Genomic DNA, 23,610 nt, shown 5'->3' on the forward strand with positions numbered 1-23,610 from the left:
AGGGTATAACTAAAGAAGTTATTGGAGCCTTTTTGTTGACTGAAAATAAAAGAACCACAATTACAGGCTGACACATGTCAAAACACAGCAGACATGAATACAGGATCAGAGTAGCTGGACAATAACATGACGTGGAGAATGAGGACAGCCCGGTAAAGGTAACGTATCCTTCACCTTTTATGTGACAGTAAACGGGCCTCTATAACCACAGGATTACATAAACAATGCCACGCTGTAGTAGTAGGTCATGGAAGAGGTGAGGAAAAGGGGCCGTCCTGTGGTAGCTTCAATTATATATCATTCCCGGACAAAGTGGTGGCCATGGAAACTGAAATAGAAACTATAAGAAACCTGAGAGTGCAGGTGTGATGTCCTCGTGTTAAGATTAGACAGGTAGCACACAGGTGAAGTCTCTCAGTACGTGTAGACGGTTCTTCCATTTGTCTCGCTATGGAGCTGCCATCTTTACTGCTGTGTGCACTGTTAAAAGTCCTGGCTGTAACCTGTGAGTACACCTCTCTATCTGCTCTGGTTAAGAGTCTATGTATGAGTGAATTATCATATTTAACAGACTATTTATGAATGCATGGCAGAGCTGCAAGTAAAGTTATGCCTCTGGGCTATAAAGGCAGGAAAGTTGAGCTGACTCTAACATCATTATTCTAACAGGTTTGAGCTCTTGAATTAAATTTGTATTGAAAGGGGCTAAAATAGAACCTGATATGTAATTAACATCCCTCTAATCAAAGTTTTAAACCCTGCTGGCTGCACTTTTTTGGACTTTTAGTCCTAATGTTCCCCCCCAAAAAATGAACCTTTGGTATTAAAGTTTGACTCAGACATTTCTACTGCCCTTGACTGAGCCTCTCAGTGCTTTAAATCATAAATTACACCAGCAATAATATTAGGAATAAGGTTGAATTGGCATTTTTTAAACAAGTAGGTACCATGCGAGTGAAATACATACAGTGAAAAAATATAAAGCAATGTCATGAGATGTTACTAGTGTTAATATTGATTCATACCCCTGTTAGGCCTTTAAATGCTGAGTATAAAAGCAAATCTACAGCTTAAAGTACCATATATCATGATCAACAGACTCATGGGTATCAAAGTGACAACATTTATGTTTTTTCCTTTGCTAGCTCTCTATATTTGTTAAAAATAAAGAGCTAATGGATTCATTTCTCTTATGTTTACTTCCTAAATACTAAAGTATGTTGTCATTTCTTTGGACATAAGTGAAAACGGTACTTTAGCGAGACTTAAGAGGCTTTTAAATGGAATTTTGTATAAAAAGATGCAAAAATTCATTTTTTGGGATATTTTTTCAATCTGATCAACAGATACAGCAGATTTGACTTGGCTGGGTTTGTCACTGTGTTCATTTTGGCAGCGACTGTATTCTAGAGTTAGACTTCATCTTCAGTTTGACATTTAGTTTCAGTTAAATTTGAGTCATTTTCACTCTTACCTAGACCAAAATTAAAACAGTAATCATATGTTAATCAGAACGTCTTGTCAAAATGTCTCTTTAAGTTAACTTGATACAGTGCTGTTGAAAATTATTTGCCCCCTTCTGATTTTTCTTTCTTTTTTTTGCATATTTGTCACAGTGAAATATTTAAAATCATCAAACAAGTTTTAATATTAGATCAAGATAACCTGAGTTAATACAAAATGCAGTTTTTAAATGGCAATTTAATCAATTAAGGAATGAAAAGCCATCCAGACCTGCTTGGCCCTGTGTAAAAAGTAGTTGCATAACCTAACCTAAGTGGTTGTGCCATCCTTGGCGGCAACAACAACAAGCAAGCATTTGCAAAGGCAACGGGTCTTTCACATCACTGTGGAGGAATTTTGGCCCGCTCTTCTTTGCAGAATTGTTTTCATTCAGCCACATTGGGTTTTGGAGCATGAACGGTATGTTTAAGGTCATGCCACAGCATCTCAATCAGATTTAAGTCCAGACTTTGACTCAGACACTCCAAAACCTTCATTTCACTTTTTTGAGCCATTCAGAGGTGAGCTTGCTAGCGTGTTTTGTACCATTGTCCTGTTGCATTAATCTCAATCTTAGCCTTTAGATTAAATTTGCCTTTCAGTTTTTGCCACAGTTTAGTCATTTTTACCCTTTGTAGTTTTATTTTAGTTGATGAGAACTTAAAGTCCATTTTCAGCTAGTGAAAAGGGGTCGCATTTAGTCCAAATGTTTATTCTCTTGCCTAAATTTGGTACCAAATCATGTTAGCAGGATCTATGAACCCTGCCAAACCCTGGTTTCTACAGCTGAAAGGCAGAAGAGATATGGATATGTTGTGTTTTGACAGATTTACAGATGTTACAGATTAGTAATCAAATATCTATTTTTAGCTAGTCTTAGTCTAGTCTTTCTCATTGAAAAAAGGTAGTCAACTAACATTTTTAGTCACAGTGTTAGTTGACTCAGCTGGACATTCTCCTTCAGGAGTTTCTGGTAGAGAGACAATTTAATGGTTCAACTTCTGTCTCATCAGTCCACAGAATTTTTCCCAAAAGTCTTAGTGAATCATCAGGATGTTTTTTGGCAAATGTGAGACGACCATTTGTGTTCTTTTTGGTCAGCAGTGGTGTTGGCCTTGGAACTCTCCCATGGAGGCCATTTTTGCCCAGTCTCTTTCTTATTATCAAGAGAGGTCTTTAGATGTTGTTCTAGGTTCTAGCCATGCGCTCTTTGAGTTATTTTGATAGGCTGGCCACTCCTTGGAAGGTTCATCAATGCTCCAAGTTTTCTCCATTTGTGGAAAATGGCTCTCACCGTGGTTCACTGAAGTCCCAATGCCTTAAAATGACTTTGTTACTCTTCCAGGCTGATAGATGTCAATGACTTTGTTTCTCATCTGTTCTTGAAGTGTTTGCAGATGTGTTGACTTTTTAGATTTACTTCACTCTGTCAGACCGTTTCTATTTAAGGGAATTCTGGGATTCAACAGGTCTGGAAGTAATCAGACCTGGATGTGACGAGTGAAATTGAAATCAGCATCTCAAAAACTGTGGTTAATCAAAGTTCATTCATGATTTAATAAGGGCGCAATCACTTTTTCACACAGGGCCAGGTAGGTTTGGATGGCTTTTTCCCTTAAAAAAGCTTAGCCCCAACAGCTCTTTTTGGTGAATATATCTTACAGTAAATACAGTCTAGTCTTCCTCATGGAAAAAGGCAGTCTATGAACACTTTATGTGGTGAAATTAACATGTGTTAGACCCCCTTTCACATGCATGATTGTGTCTATTTAAACTTGAGACTCATCATTGTATACTGTATAACCTGAAGAGATCATCTCAAAGGGGCTTCCTGGTCATATAAAGGCTAAATAGATAAATAAATGAAACCTCAGGAGTAAAAGATGGTGTCTCATGGTGGAATAATAATAAGTAATAGAGACCAACGCCTCCTTGTGTGCCTGACAATTTTTCTGTCAAGATAAAACATGTAAAGAAACCCTGATAACCATCTTCAGCAGCTTTGGGATCTGAAACTGATGAGAAGGGATCAATTCTTTGGGCGTGCGATAAAGTTTCCCTCTTCTTTTTTAACAGTGTGGTATAAATAGCCTAACATGTGAGATACAAAGGCAGTCAGCAGTGTAAAGGAGTTAGTGAGGATTATTCTTTATTATTTAGCTTGCATGACACAAAACAAGAGACCCATTATTCAAAGTTCAATTGCAAGGTCATTACATAACCTTTCTGTAGAACCTGTGGTCTTATCTCCCACACACCCAATCCACCCTGTGTATAGAGTTACCATTCTGCTGTTTACACGCGCCACTGCTGCTAATTGAAGCCTGGGATCAATATCTTGGACAGTAATGACAGGATATTGTTTCTCTGATGGCTTCTCTGTGTTGGGAATTGCCATTACCCATTATGGTAATGTGACTGGTAGAAATCTTACAACCACAATTCCAAAAAAGTTGGGGCGCTGTGTCAAATACAACAATTTGTGCAATGCAGTGATTGTCAAATCTCATAAACCCACATTTTATTCACAACAGAACATGAACAACATATCAGATGCTGAATGTTGAGACATTTTACCATTTCACAAACAAATATTAGCTCATTTTGAATTTCATGGCAGCAGCACATCTCAAAAAAGTTGGGACGGGGCCATGCTTACCATTGAGTAGCATCCCCTCTTCTTTTAACAACAGTCTGTAAACGCCTGGGAAGTGAGGAGACCAGTTTCCAGATTTTACGAAGAGGGATGTTGTTCCATTCTTGTCTGATGTTGGATTCTAGCTGCTAAACTGTCCTCAGTCTTCTTTGTTTGCATCATTAAAACAACCTGTAAAATCTACTCAATGAAATTGAGTTAACAGTTTGCAGCTTAATCGTGAAATTTTTCCCAGTATATTGAATAAATCAACAACTGCAATATACCCCCCCAAAAAATGGGTAATCAAAATTTCTAATTTGATTCCACAGCTTAATACTTTATAAAAATGAGTAAAATATACTCTTTATTGTAACAAAAAGGGGATTGAATCTTATTCATTTTATTCATTGGCTGTATACAGTTATATTTTGTACTCCTTCTTCCACTCAGCCTGAGTGGTGTGCTGCCAGGAAGAGACAGACAAGCAAACTCTGACCTAGGAAGGGCTCCTCAACTGAATATAGCACACCTGTCATGTAAAGGTCACAACCACTTCCAGGGGCAACTCTCCAACTGAGTGGGTAACTTCACTCATGGTGCAACAGTGTCTAGCAACACTAATACTGGGAGCATGGTCAAAAAAAAAAAATCTAACCAGAGATGACTGCATCACAGGCAACTTTGACTTCTAGTAAAAAGGACAAAACCCCAGGGCATGCTGGGAAAACTGAGCCCAAGCAGCGCCTTAGGGAATTAGCAAGTAATGATGCAAAGAAAGTTGGCAGTACATGCCCAATGTTTTTGTGTAGAGTTAATAACATTTATTTGTCTTACAACAATTACTGTTAAAAAAGCTAAAAAAGGTGAAATAAAATGTATTTTTCTATTTTTAAAGATCTGGACTGCAGGCAGGCAGACCAGGACTCTTCTACTGTAAAGCCATGCTTTTTATGGATGTGGTTAAAGCATTGTCTTGAAAAAATATTCAAGGCCTTTCCTAACAGAAACCTTGTCTGGATGGAAGTGTATGTTGCTCTAAAACCTCTACATACCTTTGCGGCAGAAATAGTTCCTGTTTTCAGACGTGTAACCTGCCCATGCCATAGGCATTAATCAAACCCCATACCATCAGAAATGCAGGCTCTTGAACTATGCACCGCTAACAGGCTGGATAATCCCTCTCCCCTCTAGTCAATTTTTTCGCCCACTTTGTACCCATTTTTGCTAACCTGACACGCCAGATGGATGTGTGTGTTTTCACACGTCCATCTGGTAAACCTTCCATAGATGGCATTTGGGAAAGGGCAGAGGCTTTAAAAATTAACCTGGGGTGTGATTGGATGAATGTTCTGTCACATCTTTACAGACCAATCAGAGCAGCAAAACACATGACGTAGTCGCTACTGAGATGCGCCCCTACCGAGGAGTAAAGCAGTAGACATGTCAGTACACGACTTTTGTCATTTTTTTAAAAGAAAACAACTCATTGCTGTTCTTTGTTCTTCTTTTAACGAAAAACACTTAAATGTTTCGGATCAAACCAATTTTTATGTTCCACAAACAACCCAAGTAAATATAAAATGCAGTGTCCGAATGATTATTTAATATTTTAAGGGGGAAAAAAGTGTGGAGACATAAAAACAGGACTCTATCAGGTCAAATCTCCTGTGGTAAACTTCTGGAATTTTTTAAACAGTCCCATTGTTTAGGATTTAGTTTCAGGTCTATCTGAATGGAAACACAGATTAGTGCATCATCTGCAAATGGTTTTAATAATGGTTAAAACTTCTCACTCTGAATCAATGATCTGCTCAGATGAGATTGCTTTCTATTGATCTGTTAACCCAGTAGCCTCCAATCAATGATTTCAACTGTTCTTTTATGACTCCTATTGTTCCTGCTGACTCTGCCACTGCAGTAATAACGCCACAACTGCGTTCGCTCTGTGTCATTTCGACAAAGACCTTATGGACTGTAAAATGTGTTTCTGTCTCATAAACCAATCCTCTTTATTTCCCTGTGTGCTGCAGGTCAAGAGGAAGCACAGGAGCGTGTGGTGGGAGGATACGCACCAGTTCCGCATTCAGTCAAGTACATTGTGTCATTACAGAGGACAAATTCACGTCGGCACATCTGTGGAGGCGTCTTGATAAATAAGTACTGGGTACTCACAGCAGCACACTGCAACATCGGGTGAGCTGACTTTTGAATTACCTCTGCCGTGTAAAACTTACCTAAATATGCAGAAAAAAACACTATCTAAAGGTATTGTAGCCTGTATGCCCCTGTGTCCTGATTTGGCTTTTTCTGAGAAAGTTATATACTGCAATAAAAATCCTATTGACCCACTAGAACTTAAACTTGACATTTAAGCGTGTCTGTGTCTTTTTGTAACAAGAAGATCCAGTAATTGAGTTTTATCAGATCATCCTTCTATAGAAAAAGCATGTGAAATTGATACGACTTCACCAACAACAATGGAGATTCTTGGTCCTGCAATCTGACACACAATATTTGGCCTCAGGCTCCCTGAAGCCATATCTTATTGTAAGTAAATCAAGAACAAATTGTTTGGCTCTCAGGGAACACATCATAATTTGGATTATTTTCTTGTTGCTTAGTCCAGAACTTGAAAAAATCCTTTTCCTAAGAGGAGATAGTAAACAACTAATATTGCTGACTCACATATTAATATATGTTTATGTATATTCTCACATAAACTGGTCTGAAGAAAAGAAGAAAAAGAAGAAAAAGAAAAATAACAAAAACCATCACAGATGATACAGCTACATGACTTTCTGTGTATTTTAGTTCATGCTTGTTAGAAGGCAAACAAAAAAATCACAGTTGCAAAAAACCATAAGGGAAGTGTTAAATCAGATATACAGTATATTTATTTTTACACACAAAATGCAAACACTATAGACTGATGATTTAAATATAGGTTTCAGATACTGGCAGTATTGACAGTTAACTATATGAACCAAATAATTCAATTAAAGTTAAAAAAATGAAAGTCAAGAATGGTTTTAGTGCCAAGAGACAAAGATTGCTCTTTGACTGTTGAGTAGTCATCAGAGAAACTCTTAACCTGACATGCCATCTGGTAAACCTTCCATAGATGGTGTTTGGGAAAGGGCAGAGCCTTTGTAAAAAAAAAAAAAACAAAACAAAAAACTCAGAGGGTGATTGGATGAACGTTCTGTCTGTCACATCTTTACGGACCAATCAAAGCAATGAAACACATGATGTCGCTGTACAGAGCTGCATAACACAAACCATGGGGACTGTAGACATGTCAATACACAACTTTTGTCGATTTTGAAAAAGAAAAAACAACTCACTGCTGTTCTTTGTTCTTCTTTTAATAAAGAAATGTCATCAAGTTCTAGTAAAACTGGCGCTTTCGCAGCATCCACGCCAATCTTTTCCACCATAATTGCACTGGCCTATTGTCGCTGCTTGCTCTGCCGCGCCCGGAAGTACTGCCCCTTGACACTGATTGGTCCTGTCACTTTCTAACCGGGCCCAAATGGTTCAGATGGGAACACAGAAACGGGCGGATCCATCTGCTTTGCAAGGTTAAGTAACTCTGTGACTGTTAATCATTCATCAGAGTAACCCCCTGACTGTTGGTCGGTCTCAAGAGTAACTCTGTGACTGCTGAGTGGTCATCAGTCTAACCCTGTGACTGTACTTGGTCACCAGAGGAACTCCATGACTGTTGAGCGGTCTCTGTGACTGTTGAGTGGTCATCAGTCTACTTCTGTGACTGTACTGGGTCACCAGAGGAACTCCATGACTGTTGAGTAGTCAACAGCCTAACTCTTCCACTGTTACATAGTCACCAAAAAAGCTCTCTGACTGTTGTCATCAGAGTAACTCTGACTTTCGAGTGATCCATATGAAATTGTCTTACACTGAATCATAGTCCATAATGATTTGTCTCGTCTAATGTCTTATTTTCTTATTAATTGGTTTACTTAGAAACAACGCAATCCTGAAATAGAACACATCAAAGGCTTTAATCATTAGACAGCTACATGGTTTTTGCTCACTTATTTTCAGGCCATACTATGGCTGAGCTACCAACAATGACAAAATATGCTGAAAGTAACTGGACCAAAGTTATATCTATCACTTTCAAGACATAGGGTAGTAGACATGTACAACTTTGGTTGTGACCTCAGCTCAACAGGTAGATAGTGCTGTAGTTTATGAATGGTGGAGCCTGTTGATGGATAAAACTCATACTGAGGCTGGCCAGAAAAACTGTTGCTTTACCATAGTTACATCTGAGCTAAACACTACGCCCCTGGTAGCCATTATTATTGGTTTCCAGTAGAACCCAATTATGCCTTGTTCTCCTGACAGACATGGACTCTGGCCAATCCATCAGCTTTCAAAGGTTACCTGATACTGAATTCAACAAAAACTGATGACAAGATGACCAAAGTGACTATCTACATTCAAACTTTTACTCTTTTGGTTCCATACGTGGCTTAAAAAATGTAGTCCATGAGGTCCATGGGCACATAGCTTTCAGAGAAATCAACTACCAATGTCACAAATGCCCTAAGAAGGAAGTGTTTATGGCTTCTCAGTGTGACATTTGAAGGTGCTGATCGCCCAACTTTGGTTTAACGACCTGATATAAAAAACTGTTATGAGAGATTTTGCTTTCCTCTCTGAGCATAACACCAGAGGAAAAAGACCACCGTTCTAGCTAGCTAGTTTGATTTTTCTTAAAAAAAGAAATGACTCACACAGATTTGAAGTGGAACTTTTTTAAAAGCTTGTGAACTATAACTCCTGTTTTCATTTGCAGGGTTGAAAATTTCTTCACAGTATTAGGGGACTACTCCCTGGTTATGTATGAGGGCACAGAGCAAGAAATCCCGCCCAAAGATGTGTTTCCCCACCCGAAGTACAACAGCACCACCAACGACAATGACATCATGCTCATAAAGGTACTATATTCATATGAATGTCATCATCATTTAAGATTGCGTCAGTCACTCTCAGTGAGCCTGTTTACTCATTAATCTGACCGTCATCTCTCCAGCTGATGGCCCCAGCTTATTTGAACAACTACGTCTCCATCGCCCTGTTACCCCGGCATGGTGCCTCCATACCAGAGGGCAGGATGTGCCGAGTCTCGGGATGGGGACACACCAGCCCTGATGGAGGTCAGATCCCCTCCACCCTTCGTACTGTGAAACTCCCCATCGTGTCGACGCAAAAATGCAACAGCAGTGAGTCATTCAACGGTGAAATAACAGAAAACATGATCTGTGCTGGTTACAGTATAGGTGGAAAGGATGCGTGCCAGGTAAGGGGGCATCATTTCATTACAGATGAGTTTCAGTTTTGACAGTCAATAAACATTGCTTCATTTGGATTTATTTCTTTCCTGCTGTTCCAGGGTGACTCTGGAGGTCCGTTGATGTGCGAGGGCCGTGTTTATGGCATTGTGGCTTGGGGGAGAGGTTGTGGGGACGCCAAGTACCCTGGAGTCTACACAGCCGTGTCCAAATACCACAGATGGATAGAGGACACTATATTCAGTTACTACAGCAGGTGTAACAAGAATTAAAACCAAGTGTTACTTAGATATTAAAAAAAAACACTCAGTGTAGATTTTAGGTTCTTTATTTTCAGTTTAGGTCATTAGATTCTAGTTTACTTTTTCAAGTTGTGCATATTTAACTATATGTCAAAGGGTCAACATTTTGGGAACATGCTTTACGGCTTTCTTGTGGAGCAGGAATTTAAGAACTTTGCCATCAGTTCTGTTGGTTACCACAAAATCTGGAATATATGTCACCCTGGTGTAAAAATCAGCCATTTTTCTTTCTTTGGGATCTACCAAAGGAAAAAAGCTTGGCAAAGGAGGCCGAGACCTTCTCTGACTACATCCCTATTTGGTCATCCTTGTAGGGGCAAGAAATTTTATCAGTACTCAGTAAGAAACATACCGTATATTCCAGTTTATAATGGATAAACAGCAGGTGATTAAGATGGATCTCATCACTCAGCAAGAAAGTGGGTTGCTGTTTCCTTTAATGACATTTTCAAACTTGAATACTTGTCATGTCTGCTGTTAATCTGTTTAAACAAGTGATGGTTAATCCACCAAGTCCCCCTCTGGTTGCGGTTTCCACACCTTTTCAGTGTAAATTGTTTTTATTCAGCCTTGCCGCGGTCCCTCCCGTCATCCCCTTGGACCTCAACTAGAGGCCACACATTGGGAATCACTGCCCTCAGGTAAAACACAACTATGGACACAGTGACCACATTTACATACACATCAGGAATGAGGTGCCATATCATATTTAGCGCTAGTCGAGCCTCATGGAAAACTACTGGGACTGCATGCACAATTCAAGAAGATGCAACTGCAATATTACAGCTCTCAGGTCACAGAAAGCAACAACAAGACAATATAAATCTATGCAATATGGTTGCCCTGTAATAAAACACTGATTTAGTTAAGCTTTCATTGCTTACTATTGTATAGACTGGAGTGGAAGTCGTTTATCTGGGTAACTGATGAAAAATCAAAAAACATTTAAAGGTTACAGCTTCTCCAGAAGAAAATTTCTAGGAATGTTTGACTCGAATAACGACATAGATTTAAAGGTAACATATAATGCAAAATAAACTTTTCCAGGCTTTTTCAGCAAATATATGTGCCCCTGGCCTGTCCTCCCCCGCTCTTTCTCCACCTTTGAATAAACGTGTGCTGAAACAAGCCATTCTCAGATTTTCCCCTCATGATGTCATGTGGGGAGTTAACACCGCCCCCAGGTTCGGTTGGCCCTCCCCGCTTGAAAGAAAATTCTGCCCTCCTAACCTGATCGGACCAGGAGAGCCGCATCCATTAAGCCACATTCATTTCCTGAGAGGGGGTGGGGTCAGGCAGCTTATAAACATTTAAAAGGCACAGACACAGAAACAACTTGTTCTGAGCAGGGCTGAAACAGAGGGGTTTATATGCAAAAATCCAATACTGGTGTGTTTTTTTTTTTTTTTTTTTTTTTTCCCAGAAACAAACTTCACAGGCATGTTTTGGGGACCACTAAGACCATTATAAACTTGTCTTAAAAGGGTAAAATATGTGACCGTTAAAGATCGTGCAAACAATTGATAACTACAACTATACAGTAACGTACTAATGTATGGCATCATTCATCAGGCTATTACAAGTTGCAGGTTTGTTCAACAGGGGATCAAATATATACATCAATGGTAAAACTCGTTCATCTTTTATGACATCCAATATAATAGTGATCATCAACTGGCAGCCCTCATCTTCCCATTTGGCCCCCGTAACATTATCAAACTCAAAAATTGAAAAAAAGTTATCTTGATTGGTTTAATGTTTGAGCGCTTTTACAGAATCGACCTGTGAGCCATCAGTAGCAAATATGATGCATGAGAAGCACATAGTTATCAGTTTATTATGTATCAAAACTTTTTTTTTTTTTTTTTAACCTAAGGTGTGTGGAAATTAAAACTATAGATCTGTTTGCTGCATTGGTTTTCCACCAATCAGGATACAGCATATGAGCATCAAACTCACTGATTGAAAACATTAAATATGAAGCTAAAATATCTCAATCGCCCCCCTGTGGCTGGCCATGATACTACTAATCTGACTTTCAGGGGCTAAAAATGGCATAGATCTGAAAGAAAATAAAAAGGGTTAGGGTTAGTTTTAGTTAGAGCAAAATGTCTATATTTACGTTTTTTTAAATATGCCCCCCAAAGTGTCATGTCATGTGATGATCTACATTGTGATTGTATCGGGACAACCAATACAAACAGACTTCATGACATCTGAATGTGATTTAAATCTCAGTTACTGTACACTAGTTGAATCTGAATATTATATTTTATGTATGTGTGGTGAAGGATGGCAAATTAGCTGCATTTATTTTTTAGTGTTCTTAGTAAATCATGGATTTTTGCCAATTTCATGTGGTTTGTTTATGTATAACAGGTGTTATGAATGTGGCACTATGCATAAAGCACCTTAAGGAGTGAAAGTTGAGCAAATGCATGATGGTAGTTTAACAGAAGAGAGACTGAAACTGTGAGTGTGTGGTAAAACAGTGACATGAGCTGATGTGTTCTCTTGTTTTATACACTTTGAATAAATTACTGAGCATCACACTTTCAGACTGGCCTCCTTATTAGAAGATTGCATGCTGGTTTATTATGTTTTGGTGGCTTCTAAAGTCTTAAGACCTTGTTTTATAACTGAAGTCCACTCCTGTCTGTATTTATAAAGAGAAATAGTTTGGAAAATTAGGCTACAATTATTTTTCTCAGTATTTTTCTCAGTATATTTCAACTCAGAGTGTATACTTATATCCTATAAGTATACAGTGTTGGCCTCCACCAGGGCTGCCTTTTTCCACTGGTTTTGTCAGGATCTCGAGACACAGCCGGAGGAGTAGGGCCTCAGAATATCATCTCTACTGTTTGCAGATGATGTTGTTTTGTTGGCTTTCTCAGCTGGGGACCTCCAGGGTGGTTTGCAGTGAAGCGGGTGGGATGAGGGTCAGCACCTCCAAGTCTGAGGTCGTGGTTCTCTGCTGGAAAACGGTGGATTGCTCCCTAAAGAAGGGGAATATGTTTTTGCCTCAAGTGAAGGTGTTCAAGTATCTTGGGTCTTGTTCGCAAGTGAGGGCAGAATGGACCGTGAGATTGACAGGAGGATTGGGGCAACATCAGTAGTATTGCAGGCATTGTACCAGACTATTAGGATGAAGAGGGAGCTGAGAAGGAAAGGCAAAGCTTTCATATACTGGTTGATTTACGTTCTAATCCTCACCTATAGTCATAAGATCAGGGTAATGACCAAAAGAATGAGGATGTGGGTGCAAGCAGTGGAAATGAGATTCTACAGGGTGGTGGCTGGGCTCAGCCTTAGGCCCTGTTTACACGGCAATGTTTTCAGGTGAAAACGCAAAAGTTCTGTAGTGTTTTGGTGCCTGAAAACTGAATAATTTAGAATCCAGAGATGGGAAGTTTCTCAACATGCCCCCGTCTCTGTGTATTTAGGGAAAAGGACATTTTCTGAAAATGCACATTTGCACTATGGCTGCAATCAGCTGTCAAGCGTCGCAGCACTCTGAATTGAGCCGTGGCCGCTCGAGCCAAGCCGTCTGATGTAGTTACCTGAGATTCAGCTTGTCAAGTCACAGACAGTTGGATTTAGAAAAGGGGACACATTATTCTCGTTTGGAGGGCTATCACTGCCAGTTTCTTTAGATAAAGTCATGCTATTCATTTTGGAAATTATGACTTTAACCTTTTTAATGATCATCATGATAATCACTTTCATCATCATCGTAGTGCAACAAAGAAATTTCACGGCTCATATTGACACAAAAAATTCTTTGCGAGATCAGTCTGTTATAACGTAGATATCCGCTGAGAATCGTTAATTTCAAATTCAACAAATTCAGCTTCAGCCTTTAATTTCTCGTGGATTCTCTCACAAAGCGCGGTGCTGCTCATGGGCACAGCTGGAGCCTTTTTTTCAGAATGATATTGATATTTTCCTATGTATTTGTTTCTTGGAAATGATTTAGACTTTATCTATGTTATTAAAGTTTTAATATGGAAACTTCAGCCTGTAGACTCTCCTGTCTCCTCCATCAGCTGCGCATTAGTACGCAGCTGATGGAGGAGACAGGATTGAAGCTTCTGTGTTAAGATCAAAAAGATAGCTGTCATCACTTCCTAAATTGTCCCTGGAAAATCAGTCTTAGTGGATGTCTTAGTTGTAAGACTAGTCTTAGAATGCAATTTTGAGTTTATATGTGCCATAAATTTTCACTACGAAGGTGATGAGGAGGAGGATTTACTTTTGTGCACCTGTGTATGATAAAAAGGTTATATATGATCAAAAACACATGAAAACTAGTGCACGTGCAGCACTGTCCTTGTTGTAGAGACAGATTTATAAATCACCTTACTACAGTGTTTCTGTGTTTCCTGCATTCTAATGTAGATGGAGATTGTTTTCAAACGTTGCCATGTAAATGTGGAACTTTTTGGAAATTAAAAACAGAAAAGATGAAAAAAAGTCGTGTAAACAAGGCCTTAGAGATAGGGTGAGGAGTACAGACATCCGGAGGGATCTTGAGCTATTTAAAGGAACCAGTAAGGTGGTTTGGGCATGTAATCAGGATGCCTTCGCCTCTCTGTACAGGTCTTGCCAACTTGGAGGAGACCCCAGGTAAGACCCAGATCTCACTGGAGGGATTATATATCCCATCTGGCTTGGGAGCGCCTCAGCATCCATCATCATCATCACTAGGTGGCAGTAATTTTGATATAAGCCTTTACATAGAGTGCTTTCAATCAAGCGTGTTCGCAAAAAAAAAATAAAACATCCCCACTGTGAAGCATGGCGTGGCAGCATCATGCTGTGGGGATGCTTCTCAGCAGCTAGCCCTTGAAAGCTTGGAAAGGCAGAGGGTAAAATGAATGAAGGAAAATCCTGGACGACAATATCTTTCAGTCTACAAGAGAACTACGGCTTCGGAGAAGATTTATACTCCAGCAGACTATGACCCGAAGCATGCAGTCAAAGTTACATACATGCATACATAAAGCTAAATACTAACTTTGAGTCTGGGATTGTTCTCGATATATTTCATCCATAATGGATCATTGTGCCGACAGGGATGAGCAACTTTATGGTCTTCTTAATGATTTGTGCTACATTCTGGGTGCTTTGTTATTTCTTCGTGGAGATGTTCTAAAACTCATTATAGGCTGTTTAGATAGATAACTCGCTAAGTTGCCTTCATGCTGTGTCATTTATACAACAAAGCCATTACAGGGAGGACAATTAATAAAGCACTGCACTGATTAATTTTTAAAAACTACAGCGATCCCTTCTGGTCCTGGCTGCCTTTCTCCTGCTCTCCATAACGGCTGAAAAATTATCCCCAAACCAGGATACCTTCATAAAATATTCATGGAGCTAGGTTTTCCCCAGGGTGTCCTTTGTGATGGCTCTCAGAGGCTGGACTTCTCTTTTCCCCTCCTTTTTCTCAGCCCAGCCAGCAGTGATTCCTGTAAAGACAGGCCAGGAAGAAGTCAAATGAAATCAGTACGGCGTGCATCACACCTGATAGGTGTTGGTGTATCACAACAGAATGAATAGTTGATGTCCTACTTTAGTGGCCTCTCTGGTTTCACAGCACAGCCCTGTTTGCTCTGTGATGATGGGTGTGTCAATGCCTCGGAGTGATTGATGTGTTTCAGCGCTTTTATGCCTTTGATTTTACAAGCCCGCTTACATAAAAGCTGATTTTCTTTTGTTCTGACATTGGATGGGCTCTCTGGGGAGTAGAACGTGTGAAATGGATGATCTGGAGTTCCCTTTACGCTCCTTGCTTACAGAGGGAAACGTCCCTCTTTGGCTTTATGTGTCTCTTGTGGAAAAAGTATTGATCGGGACACTCAGCATGTGACCATTCCCCCTCTGGCTTCTCCCAAAGGACTCGGCTTTGTGGCAGCAGCTGAGACAAAACATGTTTTTACAATCGTAATGACTTCTTTTCCTCAAACTAGGCCACCAGAAGCCTTTATTTTCCAATCTGTGTTTTTCACTCAAAGAAGAAATTTCATTTTAATGCTGCAGGCCGAGATCAGGGCTACCCAGGGTGCAGTAAAATACTCATTAAAAATATTCAAGCAGTGCTACAGTATAACTCAGATCATTTATTTAAGCAAAAGTACCATTGCAACCAAAGTTTAAGTGGAGAAAAATAAGTGCCAGTACTCCCCTTCATCACCTGGTGTCAGTGTCTCACACAATCACAGATCTACTGGGCGATATAGACAAAAGGCGTTCCTCAGTCATGTTTTGGCTTAATTCTAATGGCCTACATATTTGGATTTATTTTTTTCTACAAAGACACAGTCACAACAAAGTCAAATCCATACCAACTAAATGCCACATGTCACACTGGCACTTTTAAAATGATTTATTGGGATTTTCTGCCTTTATTTTGATAGGACAGCTAAAGAGATACAGGAAATACGGGTAGAGAGAGTGGGGGGAGACATGCACCAAGATCGGGGATTGATCCCATGATCAGTTTGCACTATAGTCTCTGCATATGGCAGGGGTGTCCACACTTTTTCTACTGAGGGCCAAATACAAAAATGATGGTGAGGTCACTTTCATGTGCCTCAACTTGAGGATAGTTAAGTTAGTAAAACCAATGTTAAGATGGTTAAGATATGCTCAGTGATTAGGTATGTTTAAATGGATAGTTAATGGCTGACAAGGCAATTAGCCAATCATTTAAAGCACTGATCATCGACTGGCGGCCCGGGGGCCATGTCAAGCCCCCAGAAGCTTCCTGTCCGGCCCCCGAAAGATCGCTAAATTCAGAAAAGGAGGAAAAGAAGATTTTAAGAGTATCTTTTGGCTTTAAATGCCTGCAGCTATTAATCCATCCCACAAAAAATAACATTGAAATAGTTTTAGAATGACTTAGCATTTGATCTGTTTTTTTTTTTTTTAGAGATTTACTGTCATTACTTGTATTTTAAAAAGGGTTAAGGTTGGCAGAAGTGCTACAAAAATGACCTGATAAAATGGTGAAAAGAGCTTAAAATGTGGCAAAAAATGGTAGAAGAGGGAAAAATGCACAACAGGCATCAAAAATTGGTTAAAAATGACAAAAAAGTAGTGCAAGAAAGTAAAGAAAAGGGGTTAAGAAGTGGAAAAATTGATAAAAGAGTGGCACATTATGGGCAAAAAGTATCAACAATGGGTTAAAAGTGGGACAAATTGGTTTAAAAGTAGCAAAAAATGTAAAAAAAAAATTAAAAATAAATAAAGTAATGAAAAGGGGTTAAAAAGTGGCAGAATAGAAAAGTTGCAATACTTGGATAAAAGAGTGCCAAAAAGGGGGTAAAACATGCAGGAAAAGTGTTTTAAATTGGGTTAAATTTTTTAAAAAATTCTTTAGAAGAAGCAAAAAGTATCAACAATGGGTTGGAAAGGGGAAAAATTGGTTTTAAAGTTGCAAAAATTGTTTAAACAATGTAATGAAAATGGGTTAAAAAGCAAAAATAGAAGAAAAGAGGCAAAAATGGATAAGAGTGTCACAAAGGGGATAAAACATGCATGAACAGTCGTTTAAATGGGGCAAAAGGGGGCAAAAAGTATCAAAAAAGGGTTAAAAGTGTCAAAAATGGGTTAATATTGGTGCTAAATGACAACTGGGAACGCACGGTCAGGCCAGTGTTGCCAACTTAGCGACTTTGTCGCTTTATTATATTAGCGTGTTTTCAGACCCCTCTAGCAACTCTTTTTCAAAAACATCACTGGGGACTTTTTTTGCTTTGTTGCTCCTCTCAGTGAGCTGAAAGTGCTGCCGTGGGCCCCTCCCTGTCCCAAAGCACTCACGGGCAGCCCAGTCCTCACACAGCAGTCCCTCTCAGCTGCAGTTGGTAGTGTTGCCAACTCCTCCGTAAGGAAAGTAGCTATTGGCTGTCCTAAAAGTCGTCAGAAGAAGAAGTCAGAAGAAGTCGCTAAATGACGCAACTGTCTATTTTGCATAATCAGCAGTATGCATTTAATTGTAATGGATGCTGCAGGAGAGAGGAAAAAAATCATGAGAGAGAGAAAAGTAAGTTAAAAGACACTTAATATGTGTAGAACTACAAATGAACTTGCTTCTGATGATTCTTGTTCTAATAACACCACAATTCCAAACCTCTTCCTTTATCTGGGCTTGGGACTGGCAAAAATGACTCTAGAGATACTCTGGCAGAGTTACTGTAATTTTTATTTTTAGTTTATTATTCTATTTATTGTTCTATTTTTCTTAGAAGTTTAGTTTTCTTATGTTTGGTTTAGTTTTAAACCTTATGGTCCACTTAAAAGCCTAAACCAAATCCCAGTGAAACATTAACATTTTTAACCATAACATTCAAAATACTTTATATATATATATATATATATATATATGTATAAAGTCTTCATTAACAATTTGAAATTGACCAAAAAGAGACAACAGAAAAAACAGTCATGGTTCCTTCACAGCGTGGTTAATTTGCAGTCTGGACATTGAGGCTTGAGCATCTCTTGCTCCAACTGCAGCTGAGGGGGACTGCTGCGCAAAGATCAGGTGGCCTGTGAGCGCTGTTGGACGGGGAGGGGACGCACGGCAGCACCTGCGGCGCAACAACGATGTGTGCTTTCAAGTCAGAGTCTCCAGTAGATTTGTTGCTAGTCGCTTTTTTTGAAAAAGAGTTGCTAAAGGGGTCTGAAAACTCGCTAAAAATAGCAACAAAGTCACTAGGTTGGCAACACTGGAAGTGACTTATCAGATCTATCTGTAAGATAGATACACACTAGGGCTGTCACGATATCAGATTTTCACTTCATGATTATTGTGGGCAAAAACTGTCACAATAACGATATTATCATGATTTTAATAAAAAAAATTAAATAATGGGACAATCATTCAAATTTATCTTTAACTTTATTTATGTTGTGTTCTCTCTTTTGGCAGATGAATTATACTCAAAATACCTGTCTAAGGAGGTGCTGCTGCAGCTGTTACATTGCGGAGGGTCAGTGTTTGTGTGTGAGGAGGAAGGGGGAGGGGTTATTGAGACGAAGCAGGGCGGAAGAAAATGGGGGCGGCTGTAGAAAACGAAGTGTGTTCAGGTGGCACTGGATCATTCACACGATATTATCATATGCACATTTTTACCACAATATTGATTTTTTTTTTTTTTATACCACGGTTATTGTCAGCATCGATATATAGGGACAGCCCTAATACGTGTGTGTTTACCTGTATCCTCCTCTGTTACAGGATCCAGAGTCACTCGGTCCGGCTGGGGAACATCCCACTGAGCAAACATGGAGTGATCAGAACTTAAAACCTCTTAGGCAAAATGCCAAGACCTGTTCAGCATGAGCACCATCATTCATATTTCCTATTTTCATTGAAACTACAAACACTTGAAAAGGCTTATTTTTCGGCTGTTCAAATGTCGAACTGGAAAAATGTTCAAAAACCCCAGGGATCAAGCAGAGCTTCTGCTCCTGGAGGCAAACTAATGATGAAACACTGGAAACAGTTAAGAAATTACAGGACCTGGCAAAGGATGTGTCTGAAATAGACAACAGACAGGGAATGACAAGGAGCATGCGCGGAAGTGGCAGGTTAAGTTTTGTGAGCAGGTGGCTCTCATCGAACTTTAAGGAAAATTAAGTTACTCTGGAACTGTTAATTGTATCTTTTTGTCATTGCTGAAAAAATCAAAGTGATGCCTGTGTAATGCCACGGAGAAAACAAGGAAGGAAGAACTGCTGTGGAGTTATCTGATCACCACAAAGGTCCGCTGGAAGATTGAGGAGAGGAGTGTCATGGAAAGTGGGTCATTGCAGGTCAGTCCCTTTGAGTTATCTACTTTGATTTGCTCGATAATGAGGGAAGAAATTGGTGCTGCTTTTGATAAACTTAAGCCTCAACTCGAAAGTTTTAAGACTGAACTCGACTCCTGCAGTGTGAGACTTGGTGAAGTGGAGGAGGGGCTGAGCAGCCTAGACTCGCGTGTCACCACACTTTAAGCTGTGAGCAATAACTTGATGAAAGAAAACAAAGAGCTCAAAGACAAGATAGAAAGGATGGAAATACACAGCAGAGATATAACATTCAAAATATTTCCAGATGTAACAGAGATGTTGAATAACTGCGCTTGAGGAGTTTGGAGCTTCAGGTGGAGTATGAGCAACTAAAAACTCAAAGCCATGAACTTCAACAGCGGAATAAGTCCCTGAAGACGACCATAAATGAAGAGAGAGCATCCCATGCTGAAGAAAGGAAACAGGCTGAAGAGGGGAAAAAGCAGATCAAACAGGGTTTCAGGAAGTAGGCAGGCCTCATTTAGTAATACCCTGCTTCATGTTAGTTTGACATTCCCTGTGTTTCATGTTTAGTGTTACTCCTTGTGTTTCATGTTTAGTAGATTACTGTCATGTTTCATTGTTTCTGTGTAGTTTGTAAATCCTTGTGCCTCCCTGTGCTTGAGTTTCCCTCGTTGTGTTTGGTTCTGTGTATCCTCCTGTGTTTTCAGTGTTTCCTTTGTTTAGCTTCTAGTGTAGTGTTCCATGTTTTCTATTTCATAGTTGCCTTCCCTTGTGTTTGATTCCAGTTTTGCTTCAGTTTCCCTCCTCTGTGATTACCCTCACTAATTTCACCTGTGTCTCGTTATCCACACCTGTTTCTCCTTGTGCAATCGCTCCCTGTGTATTTAAGTTCTGTGTTTCTCCTGGTCCTTTGTCAGTTCGTCAGATGTCTTCCCAGTTGTCTTCCTCAGTGTAACCCCTTGTGCGTTTTGCTTTGTTTCATGGACTTTTGGTTTTCCTTAGATTTAGTTGAAGTCAGTTCTTTTGTTTATTAAATCAGTTATTTCATCTGCATTTGGGTCCTTTGCCTTTTGTTTTTTAAGTTTTTGCCTGAAACCTGACATAAATTGCTTTCAGGGTTTTTATGAGAAAACTGGAAAAATAAATCAATATAGAGTAAATGTACTCAAATCTTTTATAAATGACGGTGTATCAGCTTGTATGTCTTTACGGAATGACAAGGTGCTTGTGGAGGGAGACTATGGGACACAAGCTGATCCTCATGTCCAACTCTAAGGACTGATGGACTGTGTCGTGAGGAGGACATGACATGACGGGCCAGTGTTTTGATTATATTATGGAAGCCGTCATTTCTAATGTTCACTACACGGAGCAGGCCCTTACAAATAGAACGTAGCATTGACTGTATTTATGGCTGGATGAGTAAAAAACAGCTGTAGCTTCAGTGGGCTTCTTTCACATTAGCTGTTAGGCTGTTAGCTGTTAGGCTATCGCTATGTTGTCAGGTCCGTCGTGTTGTCTGAGTACTTCAATCTAGCATGGCATATCTTACTAACAACTTGACTCCTAAGTTTGTACTGTCTTTAATGTTTTGGAAGCCAAAACAAGTCTACATACCAGCTAAGAGTGCAGCAGAAGCTGCCCTGCTGTGTAGGCACAAGTACACTACATCATAAACTACTGCACCAAAAAAGTAAAATATTAATTTAAAAAAATTGATACTGCATTTTATCACGATATATCAGTTTGTTTTAGACCATTTGCCCATTATCTCATTGTTATTGTTGCTTTCATTATATTTCTTTATAAATAATTATTAAATCCAGTTTGTTTTTTTCCGTTCATCTAATGAACTAAGTAAAACTGTACTGCTCAACCCACCTTTGTTCACTTGCATTTTAATCTGAGCTTTTAATATCCAATCTACATAAAGTTCTTCCTTCCAATATAATCAAATATTTAAATATTTCTTTCTTGTGCAATCTATGATGGCAATAAAAGTGTCCTCATCCTCGCGGTGCTCAAATAAACAGCTTGCATGCTTCCATATCATTCCTGACTACACCCCCTACAACCTTACTGACATTTGTAACATCTATTACTGTTGAAACGATACAAAAAGTCAGAATAAAGGAGTACTGAACACATTAACATTTTTTTCAGCTGTACACTGAGGTATCTGAACTATTATAAAACATGTCAATGCCGGTGTTATTTCAGAAATCTTAGCTCAAACGGACATCTGCCTTGAAATCTTTTCTGAAAGGTGGGGCTTATGTGACAGAAACCTAACATTGTCACAAACTCCATATAAACAGTAGAGCGTTACTGCCTCTAACTGACTTTGCCGTTCAGAAACCACTCCCATCCTCTCCTGCACTGCTTCGGATCTGAGAGCGCCGGCTTTAGCAACGCCGGTGCTGGAGAAAATGGCATAAACGGGTAGTGGAAAAATCCTCCACCTCTATAGATCGCTCTAAAGCAGGGGTAATCAACTAAAATTCAAAGAGGTCCAGCCAGAGAAAACATATTAAACCAAGGGTCCAGAACATCATAATGTCTAACTTGAGTTAGTGTGATATGTGGATCTTGGTGTGATTTCAGGGATTTGTTGCGCTGATAAAATGTGAACATTTTCCCCATCTACAGCTCACCTGTTTCTCCGTCTGTAAATCTCTCCTTTAGGGCCCTATGAAATCCATTTTTTGTTTTGCCAAATACAGTTATAATTTTTTGGAACTCATTTTTTTAACCTTTCCACTAATTTTACCATAAAAAAGACTATCCTGTTTATGTTAATAAATAAAATGTTCACTGATTAAATAGCAATAACCTTAAATTTATTTAAAAGGGGCCACAGTTGCCCCAGGAGTGGTTGGATAACCTCTAATTTAATTAATTATAACCAGTGTAATAGTCAGATATTTCCAACATTTTAAGACATCCATGAGTATAATCACATCCTAACTGATAAGGTACATGAAAAAAAATCCTCCTGTTCTCTCAAACACAGAGTGATAGTGACTTAATAAGGTCACATAAAGTTAAATGTTTAAAGGAAACCTGCTTCCTAAACTTTTCTTCACGCTCTCAGTCTACAACAGTCAATGCAGTTTGATGCTGCACTGTGTTTTTACTCCTGACTGTAACAGTTCTCTCCTCCTCTCCCTCCATCTGTCTCTGTCTTGAATACTCGAATGTAACATCTTTAGACTACGGGACTTCATAAAATCTCGAATCTGTTTGACTTGAGTTTTTAGCCTTCGGGGGGGGGGGGTCCTGAAGTTGTGACTACAGCTGTGAGCCTTATGCTCGGACACTCCTCTCTCTCTCCGTGACTCTCTGCTGTGGTGAGGTAAAATAACTCTAGCACGGATGAGTTTTCTTGAAGGTGCAACATTATGTTGCCCTGTACTGCCCCGTGTTGAGCTACGATTGCAAGGGTTTCGTGCAGCTGCTTTGACATGCTGTTATTGTTTAGATGGGGGCGATGGTGAGTGTTGTGAGTGAGGGATAAGTTGTGCCTCGCTTTAGTGTTCCCCCGGAACATATTCCTCAGATATATGTTCTCTTTCTAAAAAAACACAGCATTTCAGTCAAATTTATTCAATTTCCGCATGAAATAGTAGATTCCATTTTTATTGGCCAATTCCGTGATTCCGTTAACGAGGACATCATAGGGCCCTGGACTCCTTGTCTCAGCTCACTCATCTTTTCGTCTACTCTCTGTCTTTCTTATGATTGTAGGTCATTAGGCATCTGTCATCTGGGTCTGGACTGGGGCCGCCAGTTAGTGACCCCTGCTCTAAAGGAAGAACAGGGGTCACTAACAATTAAGTATAGCGGTATATACAACAATGGATGGAGTTAAATTCAAACAAGTGTGTGTTTTTCTTTAAACTTAAAGTTAAGTGTAGAATTTGTCACAATTTTTGCTTGAATTTATTTTATTGGGGAAATACAATTGTAAATTTTGGCTATTACGTCAGAAATGCATTTTTCACTACTTCATTTATTATAATTTCGAATTAACTGT

The 23,610-nt window shown here is 39.4% G+C and overlaps 1 protein-coding gene across 2 annotated transcripts in view; it reads right to left on the reverse strand.

Annotated features, from left to right (window-relative positions):
* The window catches only part of LOC121517708 (trypsin), a 77,849-nt gene that overhangs the window by 14,403 nt on the left and 39,836 nt on the right, over positions 1-23,610 (reverse strand). The window contains exon 1 of one of the 2 annotated variants that reach the window (XM_041799685.1): positions 15,129-15,208. The exons of the other annotated variant lie outside the window; for it this stretch is intronic. Coding sequence (XP_041655619.1) covers positions 15,129-15,134 — 6 coding nt within the window. The 5' untranslated portion in view covers positions 15,135-15,208. Of the gene's footprint in view, positions 1-15,128; positions 15,209-23,610 lie in introns of those variants that run through there. 2 annotated transcript variants of the gene reach the window in all.

Source organism: Cheilinus undulatus, linkage group 11 (genome assembly GCF_018320785.1).
Source record: "Cheilinus undulatus linkage group 11, ASM1832078v1, whole genome shotgun sequence".
Lineage (NCBI taxonomy): Eukaryota > Metazoa > Chordata > Actinopteri > Labriformes > Labridae > Cheilinus > Cheilinus undulatus.